Genomic DNA, 20397 nt, shown 5'->3' with positions numbered 1-20397 from the left:
CGTTAAACACCGAAATGCCGTTACATCCGTGTGACGTCATTGCTGATAGAGCCAATCCGCTCCGTTTGAGAGACGCTCTTTCATTTTAGAGTTATGTCATGTTAATGTTACTTTAAGAGACCAATCATACAATTATTCTTAATAATATCTTCATTATTCACAATTGTATGGAAAGTAGTGCGTTGTCAGGTTTAACTGCGAGCGCGTAAACCCTCTCTCTAACACGCTGGCGCGTGCACTTAGAGCGAGGGCGAAAGCGAGAGAGAGAAAGAGAGAGAACTCATAAGCCTTGACACCTTTATAGAAATCGGTGATTCTCAAGAATGAAAATGCATTTTTACCGTGGCTTATTTGTTAGTGGGCTGTAAGGTCTCATCAGAAACATCGCTCTGCATTCTTCTTCTTATCATGCTTTATCAAATAATATTATACATATCCATCAGAGACTTTATAAACTTTGGGATTTAATAGAGTAACCTCCAGTGATATTATCTTCTCTCTCTTTTTCAGTGTCGATTGCCGTCTTATTGTTGTAAGTGGAGTCAATGTCATTTCTTATTTGCCAGATTTATCACAACATGTTTAATCAATAATCACTGATGAAAGTGAAAACATTTTAATGTGTACAGACATATCTCACTCGTATGTGTTCTTTTTCTCTCTTTTTTTGTTTGTCTACAGCAGCTACATACACCACAACGGCTCATTTAAGAGCCACATCTTGAGAACGTCTTTGACTTTGTAAGTTAATATTTTAAATGACCACCCATTATTTGGGTTTAGATCAATTACAACAACATCATGCAGCATGTTAGTAATGTCTTAATGAAGACATTAAAGGAATACATAAATAAAGGAATAAAAAATATATATATTAAATGCATGTGTGAATGAAATGGAAACAAAACTATCATCCTGCATCTGATTTGCCAGATTCATCATAACATCCTAATTAATCAATAATCACTGATGAAAGTGAAAACATTTTAATGTGTACAGACATCTCATTTAAACGCATTCTTCATTTTCTCTTTTTTTTGTTTGTCTACAGCAGCTACATACACCACAACGGCTCTTTTAAGAGCCACATCTTGAGAACGTCTTTGACTTTGTAAGTATATATTTTAAATGACCACCCAGTATTTGGGTTTAGATCAATTACAACAACATCATGCAGCAAGTTAGTAAAGAGATTCTTACATACATAAATACTAGCATCCTGCATCTCTGATTTGCCAGTTTCATCATAACAATTGATTTTTGATATCAGGAATTCACATTTTTAAAGGGATAGTTCACCCAAAAATTTTAAATCTGTCATTAATTACTCACCCTCCACGTCATTTCTATTTTCGAAACACATTTAATATTTTTCGATGAAATCTGACAGCTCTTTGACCCTCCCGTAGACAACAACTCAACTGTAATGCAGGTCCAGAAACGCAGTAAAGACATGGGTAAAACAGTCCATGTGGCATCAGTGGCTCAACTTCAGTTTTGCAAAGAAAACAAAAATAACAATGTATTCAACAATTCTTACATACGCACGCTGACACGAATGCTAATTATGCATGTTCATGTGCTGATTACATCGATTACGCTCTTGGGTACTCTCCAAAATGGCAAAAGATGTAACTCGGGAAGAATAGCAGTTGAAATAAATTGTTATTTTTGTTATCTAAGTACACTATAAGTACGTGTTAGTACACGTACTGTAAAAAAAGTGCAACCGTAATACCTATTGGTCTTTATAGTTCTTTTGCACTTTAATCTGTGTAAAACCTTACCTTTATATAGTTTTCTGTATTGCTTTATTGTATTTTTATTTAAATATTCAGTTTTTCTTTTTACGAAAAAAAGTTTTTAAACCTGTTATACTGCATTATAAGAATTTTTTAATACTAAATTTCAATATTGTGATAATACCGTATACCGTGATAAAGCATTAGTAATTAATCGCAACATGAAAATCTGATACCGGTATATCCCTACTCATGTCATTAAATTTTGGGCAGATCAAATTTATATTTTTACTTTCAATATTGACATTTTAGCCATTCTTATGAGTTTAGTTCCAACCCTCATCCAACAATTATCATCTGGTTGGAATTAGAGAAAAATTTTCAACTAGTTGAATTAAATGGATAAACTATCTAAAATAAGTGACCACACATATTTATTAAGCTTTTGCATGCTATTTCTAGGCAAACATTTAGATCCAATACTTTAAACACAACGACAAAACTGACATTACCTGTTATATTGCTTCCCCAATCACAGAAAGTTCTCTACAGTCAACCACACTCACTCAACGATATCCACAGTTCACACTTGATCAAAACCAAGGTATGTGTATTTATTGTGACAGAATTATTAGACATTACGCATTGTCACGCATATTAAACATTGGTTCTGAATTCCAATCTTGGGGACCTATAACACGACACATTCTGGATGTCCGTCTCATCTAGCATGCTCTGTTGGGTTAAGGGGATTCTATTATATGATGAGTTAAACCACATGTAAAAGACATCCAAAATGTGCAATGCAAGGGTCTTCCAAAACTTGAGTTGAGAACCACTGCATTTGGCTTATCAGGTCAGTGCACTGCATTTTCTGTGTGTGTTAATATCACAGTACCATGGATTGCAAAAAACCATCTTACTGGACATTGCGAAGAAAAGCCAAGGCTAAGGTGGGCAAACAACTCCAGTCAATGGAAGCATCACTACCATCATCATGGAACATGGAACAGTATGGTGGCATGAACAGTGACAAAAGCAGCATCGCTGATGACAACAATGACTTTATGGACGGTTTGTCCCATATTGATGAGCCTGAATGTGTCACCATGGCAAGTGCTTCACATAGCAGTGAATCTGACACAGACTCAGACACAGATTCTGAACTGCATCCAAATTCCCTTAATGATGACTTGGCAACCTGGGCAACAGAACATCAAATAACACATGTGGCACTAAATTCATTACTTAATATCCTCCGCAAGCATGATCTGAATCTGCCAAAAGATGCCAGGACACTATTAGGAACAGTGCGTTCAAATAGAACTGAAGTCCAAAACAAGGTGGTGGCCGGTACTATCATTTTGGTCTACTGGAATCCATTTCGGGTGTACTTTACAACAATGTGGACATTTTGCGGAATGTGAGCAATTTGAGGCTCCAGGTGAGCATCGATGGTCTGCCTCTCTACAAGAGTTCAGCAACTCAATTCTGGCCCATTCTTGTAACTGTGCAACATTTGGTGCAGGAGGAACCTGTGACAATAGGTTTATTTTGTGGTGATAGTAAACCAAGCTCACTGGATGAGTATCTTGAGGACTTCATCTGTGAAATAAAAGACTTAAGTCATGGTTTTGAATTTGAAGGACTCAAGTTAACTTTACAGCTTACCTCAATGATTTGCGACGCACCTGCACGTGCATTTCTGAAAAAAGTGAAGGGCCATGCAGGCTACCATGGATGCGAAAAGTGCATTCAGGATGGTGTGCACCTGGAGAACAGGATGACATTCCCTAGAAATGACATGCCTCTTAGAAATAATGACAACTTCAGAAATAAGACTGATCCAGATCACCACCATGGCATCTCACCACTAGAAGAAACATCCTTGGATATGGTCTCTGGATTCCCCCTTGATTACATGCACCTTGTGTGCCTTGGTGTCATGAGGCGGCTTCTCCACTTCTGGCTTCGACTGGGTCCTCTAACTTGCAGGCTGTCAGGATTTCAAGCCACTGTGCTGACAGAAAGGTTGGTTGGTGCCAAAAAAAATGTGCCTATGGAATTTGCGCGCAAACCAAGGGCAGTGAGGGAAATAGATCGATGGAAGGCGACCGAGTTTAGACAGTTTTTATTGTACACAGGCCCTGTTATGCTGAAAGACCTACTCAGCACGGAGGTGTACAAAAACTTCCTGCTGTTTTTTGTGGGAATCTTCATCTTGTGCAATAACAGCCTAATTGGTGATCACATCGACTATGCCAATGATATTCTGTGACTTTTTGTCACACACTTTGGACAGCTATACGGCCCCAAATTCCTGTCCTACAACATCCACTGTCTTGTACATTTTGCAGAAGATGCAAAACACCATGGTGTCCTCGACAACTTCAGTGCTTTCCAGTATGAGGATCACCTTAACAAGCTGAAGAGACTCCTGTGGAAACCTACATGTCCACTGAGTCAAATTGTGAGAAGGTTCTCAGAAATGCAAAGCTGCAGCAAAAAAAAGGAGAAAAACAACCCACCACTGCTCAGAAAACAACACATGGCTGGCCCTCTACCTGAATGTTTTCATGGATCTTCACAGTACAAAGAAATAAAAACCTGCTCTTACACTCTTAAACTGGACCAGGCCAACAGTTTTGTTTACATTGATGGGAAAGTTGCAAAGCTGCAAAATATAATTTCAGCGAGGGATGACATTTACGTGGCCTACACTACCTTCAACAATCATGAACCTTTTTTTGATTATCCCATTCCATCCTCAGAACTTGGTATTCATCTAGTTGATGGCATCTCAGGACCAACACATTTCTGCAAGTTTGAGAACATTGAGGCGAAAGCTTTCTTAGTTCCTTATGACAGTAATTTTGTTTCAGTCCCTCTTTTACACACACACACTAATTTTTTTTGGACTTGCTACTTTTATTTTGGGTAACTGAATCATGCATATGAACAACTGAAATGTAATAAGAATCGTTACACTTTATGGGGCTTTAGGTTGTTCCAGCTAAAATAAACAAAACAACAACAAAAAGAACATGTACCTGATAGTGGAGTTCATCGGAGAAGGGAGTACCGGTCCTGTAGCAAAGTCCTGGTACTCAGATGGCCACTCATGGTGGCCTCCATACAAAGACTTGGACCGGTTACTAAAGAGCGTCAGGTTGATGGAGGCACCACAGCCAGATAAGGGTTGGACCAAGCATCAGGCCAGAATTCTACATGAGTCGGGTAAGCAAGTTAGAATACACTTTAAATAAACATTATTAAAACAGATGACAAAATCACTAATACATGGCATTCCACAGCTTGATGTTTTCATGAATTACGTTCACATACTTTGATAATTTCAGCATCATTTGACAACATTTCCAGAAAATGGAAAAGGGCATGCTACACTTCTGACATCTCAGAATCTGAAAATTCTATAAAAAGAATTCACAAGTAAGTTGTAAAAATACATATTTCACTTTAAAAAGATACTTTGAAAAGTAATTTTAACAAACAGTAATATTCAGTCTTCTGAAACTATACAAAGTTTATGTGAGTAACATAGATAAATTTAAGTTATTTACTTATAATCTTGAATTCAGCCCTACCTTTTCACGTCATTAACAATTAGAAACCAGCTATGTTCAGTTTCTAATGCAGGGCTCGACATTAACGCTTTTCAGCTTGTCCAGGACAAGTGGATTTTGTGAAGGGGCAAGTGAAAGAATTGTACTTGACCGACAGGACAATTAACCTCATTAAAATTTTAATAAACAATAACTAGGGCAGCACGGAAACTTTGGCGAGAATGACTCTGATTAAGGTCACGTCAGTTGAGGCTCGTACAGCCTGTCTGACTCGTGGATCAAATCAAAACTATAAGCGCAACAGCACACACAAAGAAACCAATGTTAACAAACATACTTCGGTAGAAAAAAAGATAAATATTCTAATTCCATCAGGTGCGTGATTTCACACAGAGCAGCTGTTTTTACACAGAGCCGTTGATCACAGAATCCTAGCATATAATGAGCGTGGATTTGTGCAGCTTCTCAGTTAACAACGGCTCTCTGTAGTAACAGCTGCTCTATGTGAAATCACGCACCTGATGGAATTAACCGCTGATTAGAGAACCGGCTTTACTGAAGAGATGTGCATTAATCATCGGCCGATATATATCGTGCATCCCTATTTAACAAAGTCTATACAAAAATTATTTTAGTCCACCAACGTTAAACATTTTTCTCCGGTCTGGTTTAATTGTCGGACTAAAATCACAGATTTTGCGTTATGATTGGTCAGCCTGCCTGTCAATCAAACTTCCTGCAAAGGGTCAATTTTGCCAATTTTTTTTGCCACATTCAAATAAGAAGAGCTTCTTTTTTTTATATTTTGGCCTTTTCCTAACCAACCTGGGTTATTGTACGGTGTCAGAAAACCTGTATATAGAACACAGAAAGTAGTATGCACCCTTTTTGCAAGTTTGAATTGGAAAAGGATATGACACTGTATTTATTGCTTTTTTTGTTTTTGATTTTTTTAAATTGACAAACATGCTAGTTTATTACCTATATAATCCATTTTTGTAAAATAATCTAATTCCCTGATTTTGCTCTTAGAAAGAAAACATTCTCATCAGATGATGAGCTTCATGAAACCCCCAACAAAAAAATAAAAATTAATAGAGACAAAAATCCACCTACACCAAAAATCCAGCCCGCACCAAAAGCCCCGCCTGCACCAAAACCTCCAGCACCTCTAAAATACATCAAGACAAAAGGTAAAAATACAATAAAACAGTTAAATGACTAAGACATAATAGTGTGTGACTGCTGAGTGCTATTTTTTTTCAGGTCCTGTTGTACGACCTCTGCTTACAACAAGCAAAGCAGTGAACTCTTTCAGCAATTGTGAGTTTTAAATTTAGATAACTGATATTTGTGGATGTTTTGTTCCATACTCAAGAATGTTCCTTAGCCATGGTAAGATCAATGTATAGCACAGGCTCTCGTGACTTGTTGGTTTACATCACTTTTCTTTTTCAGCCTTACCCAATTCTGTTGCTATTTTAACAGTTTGGACAGAACTACTATCATTACATTCATAACTTGAGGATTTACATACTAAGGATGATTTAATAATAAACAATTGGTTGCCAATTAGAAGCGATAGCAATTTCAAGTTTTAGTAAGGCTTTGTGTAGTACAAAATCTTGTTTTGTGAGGCAGACATAACATCTACATATCAATTCTTTCAACAGCACTTGTTAATCACCACCAAAGGGCCATGGAGAAGCCACAGCAGGCCCGTTTTGAGACTTTCCCCAGCTGTCAAGGTAACAGGCTCTACATGAGTACTGTAGACACAATGTAAAAGCTGTAAATTCACAGCATTTATGACAACTCAAAAGTCTGACTCCATAACAGGGTGGGTCTTTTACAGGTAAAATTGGCCAAAAAAGAGATTTAACTCACAAGTTTACAATTATTAAAGGGGTCATATGATACGATTTCATTTTTTCCTCTCTCTTTGGAGCGTTACAAGCTCTTGGTGCATAAAGAAGATCTGTAAAGTTGCAAAGTTTCAAATCCAAAGAAAAAGTAAACCACACCCTCCTAAAATGTTCTAACATGCCCCCACGTCTATGTCAGTACAGTCGTGGCCAAAAATTTTGAGAATTACATAAATATTGGAAATTGGAAAAGTTGCTGCTTAAGTTTTTATAATAGCAATTTGCATATACTCCAGAATGTTATGAAGAGTGATCAGATGAATTGCATAGTCCTTTTTTCATGAAAATTAACTTAATCCCAAAAAAACCTTTCCACTGCATTTCATTGCTGTCATTAAAGGACCTGCTGAGATCATTTCAGTAATCGTCTTGTTAATTCAGGTGAGAATGTTGACGAGCACAAGGCTGGAGATCATTATGTCAGGCTGATTGGGTTAGAATGGCAGACTTGACATGTTAAAAGGAGGGTGATGCTTGAAATCATTGTTCTTCCATTGTTAACCATGGTGACCTGCAAAGAAACGCGTGCAGCCATCATTGCGTTGCATAAAAATGGCTTCACAGGCAAGGATATTGTGGCTACTAAGATTGCACCTAAATCAACAATTTATAGAATCATCAAGAACTTCAAGGAAAGAGGTTCAATTCTTGTAAAGAAGGCTTCAGGGCGTCCAAGAAAGTCCAGCAAGCGCCAGGATCGTCTCCTAAAGACGATTCAGATGCGGGATCGGAGTGCCACCAGTGCAGAGCTTGCTCAGGAATGGCAGCAGGCAGGTGTGAGGGCATCTGCACGCACAGTGAGGCGAAGACTTTTGGAAGATGGCCTGGTGTCAAGAAGGGCAGCAAAGAAGCCACTTCTCTCCAAAAAAACTTCAGGGACAGATTGATCTTCTGCAGAAAGTATAGTGAATGGACTGCTGAGGACAGGGGCAAAGTCATATTCTCCGATGAAGCCCCTTTCCGATTGTTTGGGGCATCTGGAAAAAGGCTTGTCCGGAGAAGAAAAGGTGAGCGCTACCATCAGTCCTGTGTCATGCCAACAGTAAAGCATCCTGACAACATTCATGTGTGGGGTTGCTTCTCATCCAAGGGAGTGGGCTCACTCACAATTCTGCCCAAAAACACAGCCATGAATAAAGAATGGTACCAAAACACCCTCCAACAGCAACTTCTTCCAACAATCCAACAACAGTTTGGTGAAGAACAATGCATTATCCAGCACGATGGAGCACCGTGCCATAAGGCAAAAGTGATAACTAAGTGGCTCGGGGACCAGAATGTTGAAATTTTGGGTCCATGGCCTGGAAACTCCCCAGATCTTAATCCCATTGAGAACTTGTGGTCAATCCTCAAGAGGCGGGTGGACAAACAAAAACCCACTAATTCTGACAAACTCCAAGAAGTGATTATGAAAGAATGGGTTGCTATCAGTCAGGATTTGGCCCAGAAGTTGATTGAGAGCATGCCCAGAATTGCAGAGGTCCTGAAAAAGAAGGGCCAACACTGCAAATACTGACTCTTTGCATAAATGTCATGTAATTGTCGATAAAAGCCTTTGAAACGTATGAAGTGCTTGTAATTATATTTCAGTACATCACAGAAACAACTGAAACAAAGATCTAAAAGCAGTTTAGCAGCAAACTTTTTGAAAACTAATATTTATGTAATTCTCAAAACTTTTGGCCACGACTGTATGTGGGAAGATTTGCATAACGCCGCCCAAATGTTCACACAAATAAAGAAGGCATAATTTTCATACTCGCTGTTGCCGTCGCTACCATGTTGTGGAGTCACTGTGTGTTTTGTTTTGAAAGCAAAACTAATTTGTTTGGCCTTCCAAAAGAGGACATGACTAGAAATCAGTGGTTAAGTTGTAGTTCATCCCAAATATACAGATGTGTGCAGCGAGGAGCAACAATAATGTACATTATGTGAAAAATGTAAACCACATAAACACATTGAATTGCACCAATTATGCAACAATGTTCTTTTTAGCAATGTCATATGACCCCTTTAAATGCCCAGGAGAAAGATGCAACACTATAGCAATTGCAAAATTGAAGCTTACTTGAACTAGTGGTGATAACTCAAGAGTCACTCTTAACCTATCTTTATCCTATCCATGAAACCCATCCATAAAACTTTTTTTCTTTTAAATCAGTCTTCATTTATGACACTTCAGCTTGTGGTTATGGGTTATTATGGTTTGTAATTGGCAAAATACTTGGATTTTTTTTTATCAGATATATACATGCATAATAGTTATGCACACACTGTAGATGTTTAGTCATGTGCTTATTCTGCCTGATGTCAGAAGTTGCAAGACACTTTAATGAATAAAAACCAGCCATTAAAATGAAAATTTATTTAAATTTACCAGTTCCATCATTCTCAGCTCCAGATGTTCCCATGAGCTTCTCCCAGGCAGATGAGCCACAAGATGCTTGGGGTGAACACTCACCTGACATTCAAGGTAAAAAAAAACAATTAGTATTTGGTAAAAGAAAACAAAAAGGACAATTACTGTACACACATAAGGTAATTCAGCATGTTATGTACAATCCATCAGAGAATGCATTTTCTTTGCTGAGACCTTCAAGTTCCAAGCAAGAAAGAACACAGCGTAAGTTGTATGACTCACTTTTGGTAAGTACTGTAGGATTTCATGTAGGTGTACTATAGAAAATGTGCTTGTTTAAAGCAAAGATGTAAAGCTAAATAAGCTAAAATACAAAGAAATAGAGAGCACAATTCAGCAGCAGCAGAATGGGTACCTTCTGTAATGTCAATTAAGCTCATTTAACAGAGAGCTTCTCTCATGCAGACCGCCAACTGGAAACTTGGGAAGAACACCCATCTATCACTCAAGGTAAAAAACATTAATTAGTATATGGAGGAAATCAAAAACACAATTGCAAATGAGTCATGGCCTAACAAAACCTAATAAAATTGTTTTTTACTTTTTCTAATTAGAGAACAAATTCTCTGCCTTAAGACTCTCTCAAGACCAAAGACCATCAACCACACAACAAGGAAGAATGCAAAGTAAAAATAAATAAATAAATAAAAATTTCAATTTCAGTCATTACTAGGGTATCACTAAAAGGGGTCATATGCTATTTTAAAGACCATTATTTTGTATATTTGGTGTAACAGAATATGTTGAGATGCTTTAATATTCAAAAAACGTTATTTTTCAAATACTGTACATTATTGTAGTTCCTCTATGTCCCGCCTCTCTCAAAAACGTCATTTTCAACAAAGTCCCTCCTTCTGACAAGCACAGGCTGCTCTGATTGGCCAACTTACCCAATACATTGTTATCGGCCGAACACCGCAAGCACTCGTCGGAAATGCAACGCCCCTTTCCATAATCGCGAGCTTCATCTTTTAAAGTAAATATCAAGACTGTTAATAATGTCATTAGTTTTACCATCAGTTCAAGCCCGAAAGGGCAACAGAGTCGTGTGACAGACACAGTGATGATGCAGTACACAAGCCACGGTTAAGACAGCTTATGTGCTATGATTTCTGACAGTCTGTTTACTCTGCTGTGAAGTGACCCTCACACACACACACGTAATCACACAACACGTTACTCTACGCTGCGCAAAACTGCGCATTTGAACAGTCAATAGCAAACACTTAAACTATTAAGAAAACATACTTAAAAGTAGCGATTCAGAATAAGCACCAGATTCAATTCAAGTTTATTTGTGTAGCGCATTTTACAATACAATCGTTGCAAAGATTGTCATAGCAAAGTCGGAATTTACCTTTTTTTTTTTTTTTTTTTTGGAATAGCCTTTGTGCACAGCCAGCCTTGTACTCTCCTAGGTTCACAAAACTGTCATCCATTAAATGTGTTGTACAAATTTGAACATTTGGGTTGTTCTGTTGTAAATAAATCTTAACAATGAATCTTCATTGCATCTACTTTCGGAAGGCCACATAAAGTGCTTTTGCTTTTGCCTAGAAACACAAAGCGTCTCCCTGACATGACTGCTTTAACACTAACTGCAGTTCCTGAAACCACACCTTTTTTTTGAGTGAACACATCTTGACGTAAATGTGTGGGGGCGTGTTGGAATGAGCCGTTTAGCATGGTATGGATCAGCCTTATCTTTTAGATAGAATAAATCCTTTAGTGGGAGACTTTTAAGCTTTGTAACTCTTTAGATCTTATACATGTACAAATACCTACATAACACACTGAAGAAAAGGAAAAATAGAAATCACATTATATGACCCCTTTAGGAGCCCTTGAGCCAGATTTACTAAACAGACCAAATTAGCATTAGAGCGCAATTCCATAAATGTGCCAATGGGAGGGAAAATTATGCGTGTGATTTACTGACAATGCAAACTTTAAAGAACAGACGAAGCCAGATCATTCCCACAATAACCAGTGCAATCTACCAAGAGCAGCGCAAATTACCGCCTGCTTTAAGACATGCCTTTTTTGGGTATTAAAAATTTATCAAATACAAATAATTTGAAGAGCACAAATGTTATTAAATCAATGCGTGATTCATCTTAATACTCACCTCCCACAAATGTTGTGTCTCAAAGGAAAACTACTACAAATGCATATTCAAAGTTAAATGCAAAAACAACTGTCCACATCTTAATTCAGTAATTCTTTACTGCGCCTCTTTAGTAAATCCTGACAGTACTATTTTAACACCAAAAGAAGGTTTGGCTGGTGCAAGCTGATAGTAAATCTAGCCCATATTGTATCAGTGTCATGCATTGTCATTGTAGCAAATACAACTTACCAACTTCACCTTTCTTAACTCCAGCTGTTCCAGTGAGCTTGTCCAATGAAAATGAGCAAGAGGATGCTTGGGGTGAACACCCATCTAACTTTCAAGGTAAAAGAACATTCATAAACACATGCAGTAAACACATACACTGCAAATTAATAACACTAGGTTTATTAACATTACATTTTCTGTACAATCCATCAGAGAACACAATCTCTGAACAGAGATCCTCAAGTACCCACCAGCCAAGAACAAATAGTAAGTCATTTGTAATTTTTTTTGCCTGTTGACAGCACCGTTGCCCAAAAAGTATGTGTATCATCAGCCTAAGGCTTTAAGCATGTAGCCATATCTTCAGAAAATCAATTTTTCATGATGTGTTAGTTTAATCACATTTAAGAGCTTTATGTGCTTGCAGGTGCTTCTGGTGTGAGACGATGGAGCTGCATCACTAATCAATGTACACGTACGTTAAATTGAAGTGTTAAATTTGTAAAATTATACATCTTATAGTTTAATTAAAATACTCTCCCAGATAAACCTACTGTGTTGCAGCTGTTGAGAGGACAATTCTGAAAGCACTTAATGAACTGGACATGAAGATCAATCATCTGACTTCAGTGGTCCAGTCCCTTGCAGCAAACAACCGTTCCAGTGCTCCAGTGGTGGACAGCGAGGATGATGTCTTTCCTCTCACACCCTGGAGGAACTAGACAAACTGGAAAGACAATTATCAGAAAAAGCAATGATGCAAAATATGGTAAAAATCATTGGCATTTGAAGGTTTAACAGTTGCAGTGAAGTAAATAATATCTATTATATACCCGGTTTCACAGACCAGGCTTAAGGCTAGTCCCAGACTGAAATGCATGTGTGAGCTGTCTTAACTCAAAATAACTTGCAATGACATTCCTTACAATATGTCAGTGCCATTGTTTCATCTCAAGATGCACACATGCACCATTTTTATAAAAGCAAAACTAGGACCTATAGTCCTGATTTAAACTAATCCCTGTTCTGTGCTCAGTAGTAATAGATCACATGTAATCTGGATTACGTAAACAGATTCTAGTAAATAAATAACTTGTATTTATATTAAATTACATTATATAAAACTCATAATCAGACTACAGTTACTTTTTATGGATTACATGATTAAATATTATTTACAATATAGCAATAGATTATTCTGAATTTAATATTTACTTAAAAGTACTCATGAGATTTTAAAATATAGGTTTTTTAATAATTAAGTGTCACATTTCTATGTTCATTGGTTCTGCGACACTGGTTATGGTCACATGACATGCAGGTAAACAAATTAAACGTTTTAATTTTTTTTTTTTTTTTTTAAATGCTTTATTTTAATTTAAAATCTTTTTGTGATTTAAATAATTATTAGCTTTTCATTAATTAAACTCACAAGCCTCCTACAGTTCATTCACAAACACCAGTTTGAGAAAACTTGACATAATATATTATTTAATGCACTTCATGCTTTAAATAACAACAATTAAAATATATTTACTTACTCTTTGTATTTTTATGTCATATGGTACTTTGATTATCCTATTTAAATTTGATAGACTACTTTTAGATTACTTTTGACCAAACTCATCTGATTACATTATTTAAAATGTGTAATGTAATGAATTCATTGCTAACTACAATTGTCTCATGTAATTTGGAATCAGTAACAGATTACAATTTGTGAGTAACTACTCAGCTCTGTCTGTGAAACAGGACCATAATGTTTGGGCATTGTCTATAATGTTTTGAAATGTGTTTTTATTTTTAAGGTGAACAGGTTATCCATCAGTGGAGGACACACACTAAAGAAAACAATATGGAGAATATGCTCCAAGGTGTTTGGTCCTGTAGCCAAACAGCTGAACTGGTGTGGTAGGGGAGAAAAGCGAGGGATCAGGAAAACAAACATAGGAGCACTCCTAATAGGTAAGTTACGTCCAAAATGTTTTCCAATGTACAGTGTACGGGGAACACTTTAAATTAAGGTTCATTAGTTAACATTAGTTGCATGCATCAATGCATTTTTAAAATCATACGTTGTTCGTTAAAGCACGATTACCCCTCGTGAGCTTTTCATACAGATTATTAGGCCTACATAACATAATAAATCAGCTGTTACCGCCACTTGACTAAACCACAGAAACAACTATTCGTCAATATTAAGCTAATACTTATCCGTTTAATTTACTTTATATAAAATCAAACATACACCACACATATTAATGACAATGAATCAAGCTACGTACCTCAGTTTTCCCGCGGCGATCACTTCCACGTGCGCATCGATGTGATGATTTGTAAGCACATGCGCAGTACTGATGAGGAGTCGACTCTAAAAGAGTCGATTCCTTGAATCTGACCAGCCCAGTTTTCGAACTAGACTTAATGTAAAATTATTAATATTCAACTCAGGCTGTGTCTCCACTAATCTGGGAGTCACTCTAAAAGAACCTGAAACCGATAGCAGTTTAAAGTTTTTATGACTGAAGCAGAATTTCAGCACCACTGGAAATGAACAGTGACCAATCAAATAGAAAGCACAGACATGAAACTTCCTACTTCCTACTATGTTATATTACATCACGCTGAGTGACATTAAAAACAGTATACAAGCAATAACTGCACATCAATTATCTATATTAATTAGATTTTATTAAGGCAGGCTAATCATTCTCAGCTAGTAACTCGACTCGGGATCATATGAACAATTAAACAGACATTATTTTGCGCAGTTAATGCATAATTCTTAAATGGATTTGTTTGGATCGGCATGCATTTATCTTACATGACTAATTGAATAATGAATAATTTAACTGATACTGATACAGACATTATAGCTTTAGGGAAGGACGGATGTTGCAATCATTTTTTATACTTTGCTTATCATTGTCTAAATTCATAAGAGCCCAGTTAAAAAAAAAACATATTTTGAGGATTTAATTAAACAATAAGTGAAAAAAGTTTTATTTGTTAAACTTATTTAAGTTTTGCCTTTTAACATGCAGGAGCAGCTATGAAGAATCCCGTGCTTCCGTCGTCAACTGAAGCAGAGGCTGAAAAACACATTAAGGATTATCTCCGCTTGGCCCCAGGGAGAATGCCTTGTTAGTCAACTTGCTTTTTTGTTGTTTGTTTGTTTGGTTCAGGATTAAAATAATAATAATAATAACATCAACGACTGCTTATTTTCATTCACCGTTAATAAAAGGATACAAATCATTCAACAGCATGTTGAGTTCTTTCATTCTGAGTGGAAAATACTTGGGTTTATTTATCATACTTTTCACATATGTGAAGACGCATGCATAATCAGTGTAACTAAAGCTGTGATCAAGAACAGTAAATATGAAGGAACGTATAAAATCGTACAATTAAGAACGACGTCTATGCTATGTAAATCAGATGTCTAATAGACGTAACATTCAAATATTAAACGTCTGTAATACGTCTATCGGAGGTCGCTGGAACGTCGGAAAAGGACGTCTATGCGACGTCTTCCAGATGAGCAAACGCCCTCAAAACGACGTCTCCCAGATGCAAATGCATACATCGCACAGACGTCCCCGCGACGTACCTGTGCTATCTGCTATCTTTATGTAAAAATGAATTTGTAATGAATGCATATTTGTCATTTATCTGAACTTAAGACTGGTGGTGATGCTTAAGACATTTTTGTTCATTGAGGGTTTCTGTAAAAAAAAAAAAAAGTAATAGATCATATTAATTATTATTAAAAGATAACAATACTACTAATTCTACTACTAATTCTACTACCATACTAACAATATACAATGCACTATGGATTGATGAGCTGCTGGGTTCATGAATATTAATCACGTTGTCTGCGTTCGGTCGAACTGATTTGCTGAAATCAAAACAGGGATGGTAAAAGATGAGCGCCAGCCAATGAAATTGCCATTTGCGCATTAGCTCCGCCCACTACCGGAGAAACTGGCACATCTTCTGCTTGTTCGAAAATATGAATAATTCTAAATGAACTACATTATTTTGACAGGAGAAGACAACAAAGAATATAGTTTACATGTAGCATGTCGATTCAGCGTGGTAAGACTCTCGCTCGCTCTCTCTCTTTGCATGTGTGAGAAACAGAGCTATCAGCAACGCGACGGCGAGTCGTGCGCCTTCACACAGAGTTTACAGTTTCGGCAAATACCATAGACAGTAAAAGAGGCAAATACAGGTGTACTGTGCGTCCATTGAGATGAATTGAAAAGTACAGATGGCTTGATGGAGAGAGAACTCTGAAGCGCTCAGAGCTCAGCGAGTGAAAATATATCTGCGCCAATCTTATAATAGCCTCGAACACACACACACTGGCGAGTAAAATCTAAGAATTTATTAGCCAATGGCTAACAATAGACATAATTTACTCATCCTTAGTAAAATGTATTCACATATGCGAGTGATTTACTCGCAATGTAGAGGCTGTTTTGACGGTTTTCCGTGAATAGTTTTACACAAATGGTATAAACTGGTTTTACACAAATGAAACGGTAAAATGCTTGTGAAGTGACTCCGAACTGTTCTGGTGATGTTGTATGTCCTCATTATTGCAAGCGTTATGCGCTTCAGTCTATGTAGTAAACAAACCATTCATTCATTCACACAGAGACGCGCAAAACATGCAGGATGCAGATTTCAACCAACTTTTGCGGCTTAACATTTACAGATACTGGTCCATATGGAGATTTGATTTGATTCATTTATGCTAACCTTGAAAAATTCCGTGACTGTCCATATTAAAATGTAAGTTTCATTTTCATGACTGGATTTTGAGATTCCGTCCGCGTTTTCTGCTTCGCGGAAATCCTAGCGATGTATGCATCCAGAACCGGGTTTGTACGGGACCTCGGTACTACCGGTACTTAAAGAAACCTGGTACCGTGACATTTTAATTTTTTTTGTACCGACTTGGTACCGAAGTAGCCTACCGGGTCTTTTGACAACACTATATATACATATACAAGGATTAAAAGCTAAATGTTTTCATGTTGGTTCATTCTTGGTTTAAAAAAATAATTTAAAAATCTTTAGGTTCCATATGCAGAGCGAAATCAGAACGGTCCAGCATTTAGAAATAATTCGTATTAACTCGGTTATTATTCTTGATTTTTCAAACTGATAACACTTTGCATTTTTTAATTATGTCTTGTGTGACCAAAAATGTAGTAGTTCAGCTGTTTCATCGCGCTAACCTCTTAAGCTTTTGGTTTTATTTTATTATTATTTTAGTTCTCATCAAACACAAAACAAATTGAATCAAATTATAGTTGCAGGAAATGTTCTTTAGATTGTGTTTATATCCATTTAGTTGCATTAAACACCAAGCTGATAGAAGGAAAGTAATTTAAAATAAGCCACAATTAAACAAGAAGTAAATTTTAAGTATATATATATATATATATATATATATAATATTTTTTCATTCATTTAGCAACGGATATAGTGCTGGATGCTGCTCGGATGCGCAGACTACCCTACACCCTTCAGATAACTCACTTAAAGGGCCCTTTGAAGGGAGTAGGGCATAGGGATACTTCCGTTTGGTATTCACCCCAAATGACGTCCTCGCTGCAGCCTGTAGCACGCTGACGTAGCTGGATCAGATCCAACACGTACTGGACGTTGTTACGCGCTTGCGCGGTGGTGTGTTTTGGTGATGTCATAAACGCATGCGCAGTAGAGAGTTGGTAAACGATCGCATGTGCTTTGGTCTTCCGAGAAGAGTCTACAGAAAAACGGTGGATGGTGGAACAGTGATTGTACATCTGTAGGTAATTAATGTTTGTAATCTTTATTTAATCTTTTGTTGTTTCAACATGTATAGTCTTGTATAGTGTTGTGTATCCGAAGCGTTGTAAACGTGTTTAGCTGACATGACTTGTATAATGCTCACAGCGATTCTCATTTTAATCTTATACTTCGATAGACTGCAGTGCTAATGTAAAACTACCCTGATTTTGCTCGGCCAGTGAATACTTATTTGTTATTGCATTGTTCTAGATTAATGTCTTTAAAAAGGGCAATTGTCCAGTAATTTCAAGGTGCTGTAACCAATACCACTGGCCTTTTTGTGAGACGTACAAAACCACATCAAAACTATCCATTGATAACCATGTAGAGAATCATCTAAAACTGGCAGTACATCATGATGGTAAGTATAATTACACCTCTACTAATTTTATTTTGCTTTATAATATTTGATCAGAGTAATGCATGTCATATGTGGGGAACCCGGGGAACCCCCCCCCCCCCCCCCCCCCAGATTTTGTGATTTGTTAATAGTGATGTCCGATTCATGAACGAATCGTTCAATTTAACCGGCTCTTCTTAGTGAACCGGTTGAACTAGTTCACCAAATCGAACTGAATCGTTTGAAACGGTTCACGTCTCCAATAAGCATTAATCCACAAATTACTTAAGATGTTAACTTTTTTAACGTGACTGACACTCCCTCTGAGTCAGAATAAACCAATATCCCGGAGTAATTAATTTACTCAAACAGTACACTGACTGAACTGCTGTGTAGACCGAACTGAAGATGAACGCCGAGCCAGATGACGAACGAACACGCCCTCTGCTGGAGCAGTTCTCGTTCTCGAGTCAAGAGCCGGTTGCATCGGTTTTCGGATCACCAGTACACTGAACTGAGAATCGTTTCTGTCGGATGCGTCCAATTTGAGAACCGATGAGCTGATTCTCGTTCTCGAGTCAAGAACTGGTTGCATCGGTTTTCGGATCACCAGTACACTGAACTGAGAATCGTTTCTGTCGGACGCGGCCGATTTGAGAACCGATGAGCTGATTCTCGTTCTCGAGTCAAGAACTGGTTGCATCGGTTTTCGGATCACCAGTACACTGAACCGAAAACCGTTTCTTTCGGACGCGTCCGATTTGAGAACCGATGAACTGATGCTACTGCGCGTAAAGTATTTCGGAATGTGTGATAAAAGATCTATATACATTTTTATTATTATTATTATTTTTTTTAAGATGAATGTTTCTAATCTGTATATTGTAGATTATGTATAGGCCAGAGGGGGTTTCAGGGAAGTTGGACAATAATTAAGAACTCTAAAGACTCTATGTTTAATAGGAATAAGGGATGATTTATGAAATATGTGTACTGTATTTATAGTTAATAATGACACATTCACAAATTGAGTTTGTAGTAAACAGAACATGAACACGAGTAGAGCCACTGATTATACTGAACTGCAGCACGTGCCGGTTAAAGTGATTCTCGTTCTCGAATCAAGAACCGGTTGCATCGGTTTTCGGATCATCAGTACACTGAACCAAAACCGTTTCTTTCGGTCGTGTCCGTTTTGAGAACAGAGGAGCTGATGATACTGCGCATGCGTGATTCAGCGTGAAGCCGACTGACTCACAGCGTGTCTGAACTGAACTGATTCTTTTGGTATTTGATTCTGAACTGATTCTGTGCTAATGTTATTAACGCGGGTAAACCGAGGGATTGAATGAAGGGGCATTCTGGCGAAACGTAAGTTCATTTACTAACAAATACATCGCAATGGTTTATGTATAGTGGTTTCTGCGCTGATGACACCTAATTTATTTACTTTATAGTAAATATAGTATAATATACTTCAAGATTTAAATCCTCATATGCACACACAACCGTCCGAAAGAACCGGTTCGCGGAAAAGAGTCGAACTTCCCATCACTAATTGTTAAGTGCAATTCACACTGTAGAGAAAATACACATTCCTGCATAGCCCAGCATCCACTTCTCCACTTTCTACTATTTCTTGGGCAAGTCCCTTATGTCAACCTTTGCAACCTGTGACAACGTGCCCTCTTTCTGCATCCACCCAAGTACTTCCATGTCCGACTATTTCCTCTGTCCTTGTATTTCCTGAACATGTTCACGGCATAAGGACACACATTTTTGATGCGCAACATTATTCACCATTATAACATGGCACAGAATAAGAACATGGAGGACAGCCTAAGAAAAGTTGTATCACCAATTGATCAGTTAACCTTCAATGCTTATGGTCAGATAGTACTTGGTAACTTTTTATTTTTTACTTACAGTGACCATTCATTTTTTCATGTATTGTAAAAAAAAATCTCTTTGTCTTGTACTTTATGTGAAGGTACACCTCCACAGTCCCTAAATGATAAAGACACAACTGTGATATTACACAAATAGACCAAGTATACTGTAAGTAATGTCATTATAAACACCACACTTGCAAAATCTGACTTCACTTGATAAATACAGTTGGATCGTAATATTTTGTCTCTTTTCAGACCCCAGCCAGTGGTTGACATGGCAGCCCTACGAAATGTGCAGCCAAAC

General features: G+C 37.4%; 1 protein-coding gene across 1 annotated transcript; it reads left to right on the top strand.

Moving 5' to 3' along the window:
• Positions 1-668: 668 nt before the first annotated feature.
• On the top strand, positions 669-12730 carry LOC132148232 (uncharacterized). Its single transcript, XM_059557337.1, has 15 exons — positions 669-741; positions 1052-1111; positions 4746-4979; positions 5102-5192; positions 6359-6519; positions 6593-6649; positions 7000-7074; positions 9647-9724; positions 9821-9874; positions 10076-10120; positions 10225-10296; positions 12054-12125; positions 12222-12275; positions 12436-12483; positions 12573-12730. Exons 3-15 carry the CDS (start codon positions 4787-4789, stop codon positions 12728-12730), a joined length of 1158 nt encoding a protein of 385 aa, XP_059413320.1. The 5' UTR covers positions 669-741; positions 1052-1111; positions 4746-4786.
• The last annotated feature ends 7667 nt before the right edge of the window (positions 12731-20397 follow it).

This window comes from Carassius carassius, chromosome 1 (genome assembly GCF_963082965.1).
Source record: "Carassius carassius chromosome 1, fCarCar2.1, whole genome shotgun sequence".
Lineage (NCBI taxonomy): Eukaryota > Metazoa > Chordata > Actinopteri > Cypriniformes > Cyprinidae > Carassius > Carassius carassius.
The sequence above is the reverse complement of the archived record's forward strand: the minus strand, read 5'-3'. Positions and strand labels throughout refer to the sequence as shown.

Bases quoted from the DNA above. Each gene is read 5' to 3' on its own strand.
- LOC132148232 (XM_059557337.1), top strand. From the start codon at position 4,787: ATGTACCTGATAGTGGAGTTCATCGGAGAAGGGAGTACCGGTCCTGTA. The intron at 4,980-5,101 runs GTAAGCAAGTTA...TGATAATTTCAG, and splicing joins CAGAATTCTACATGAGTCGG to CATCATTTGACAACATTTCC. The intron at 12,276-12,435 runs GTAAGTCATTTG...ATGTGCTTGCAG, and splicing joins CCACCAGCCAAGAACAAATA to GTGCTTCTGGTGTGAGACGA.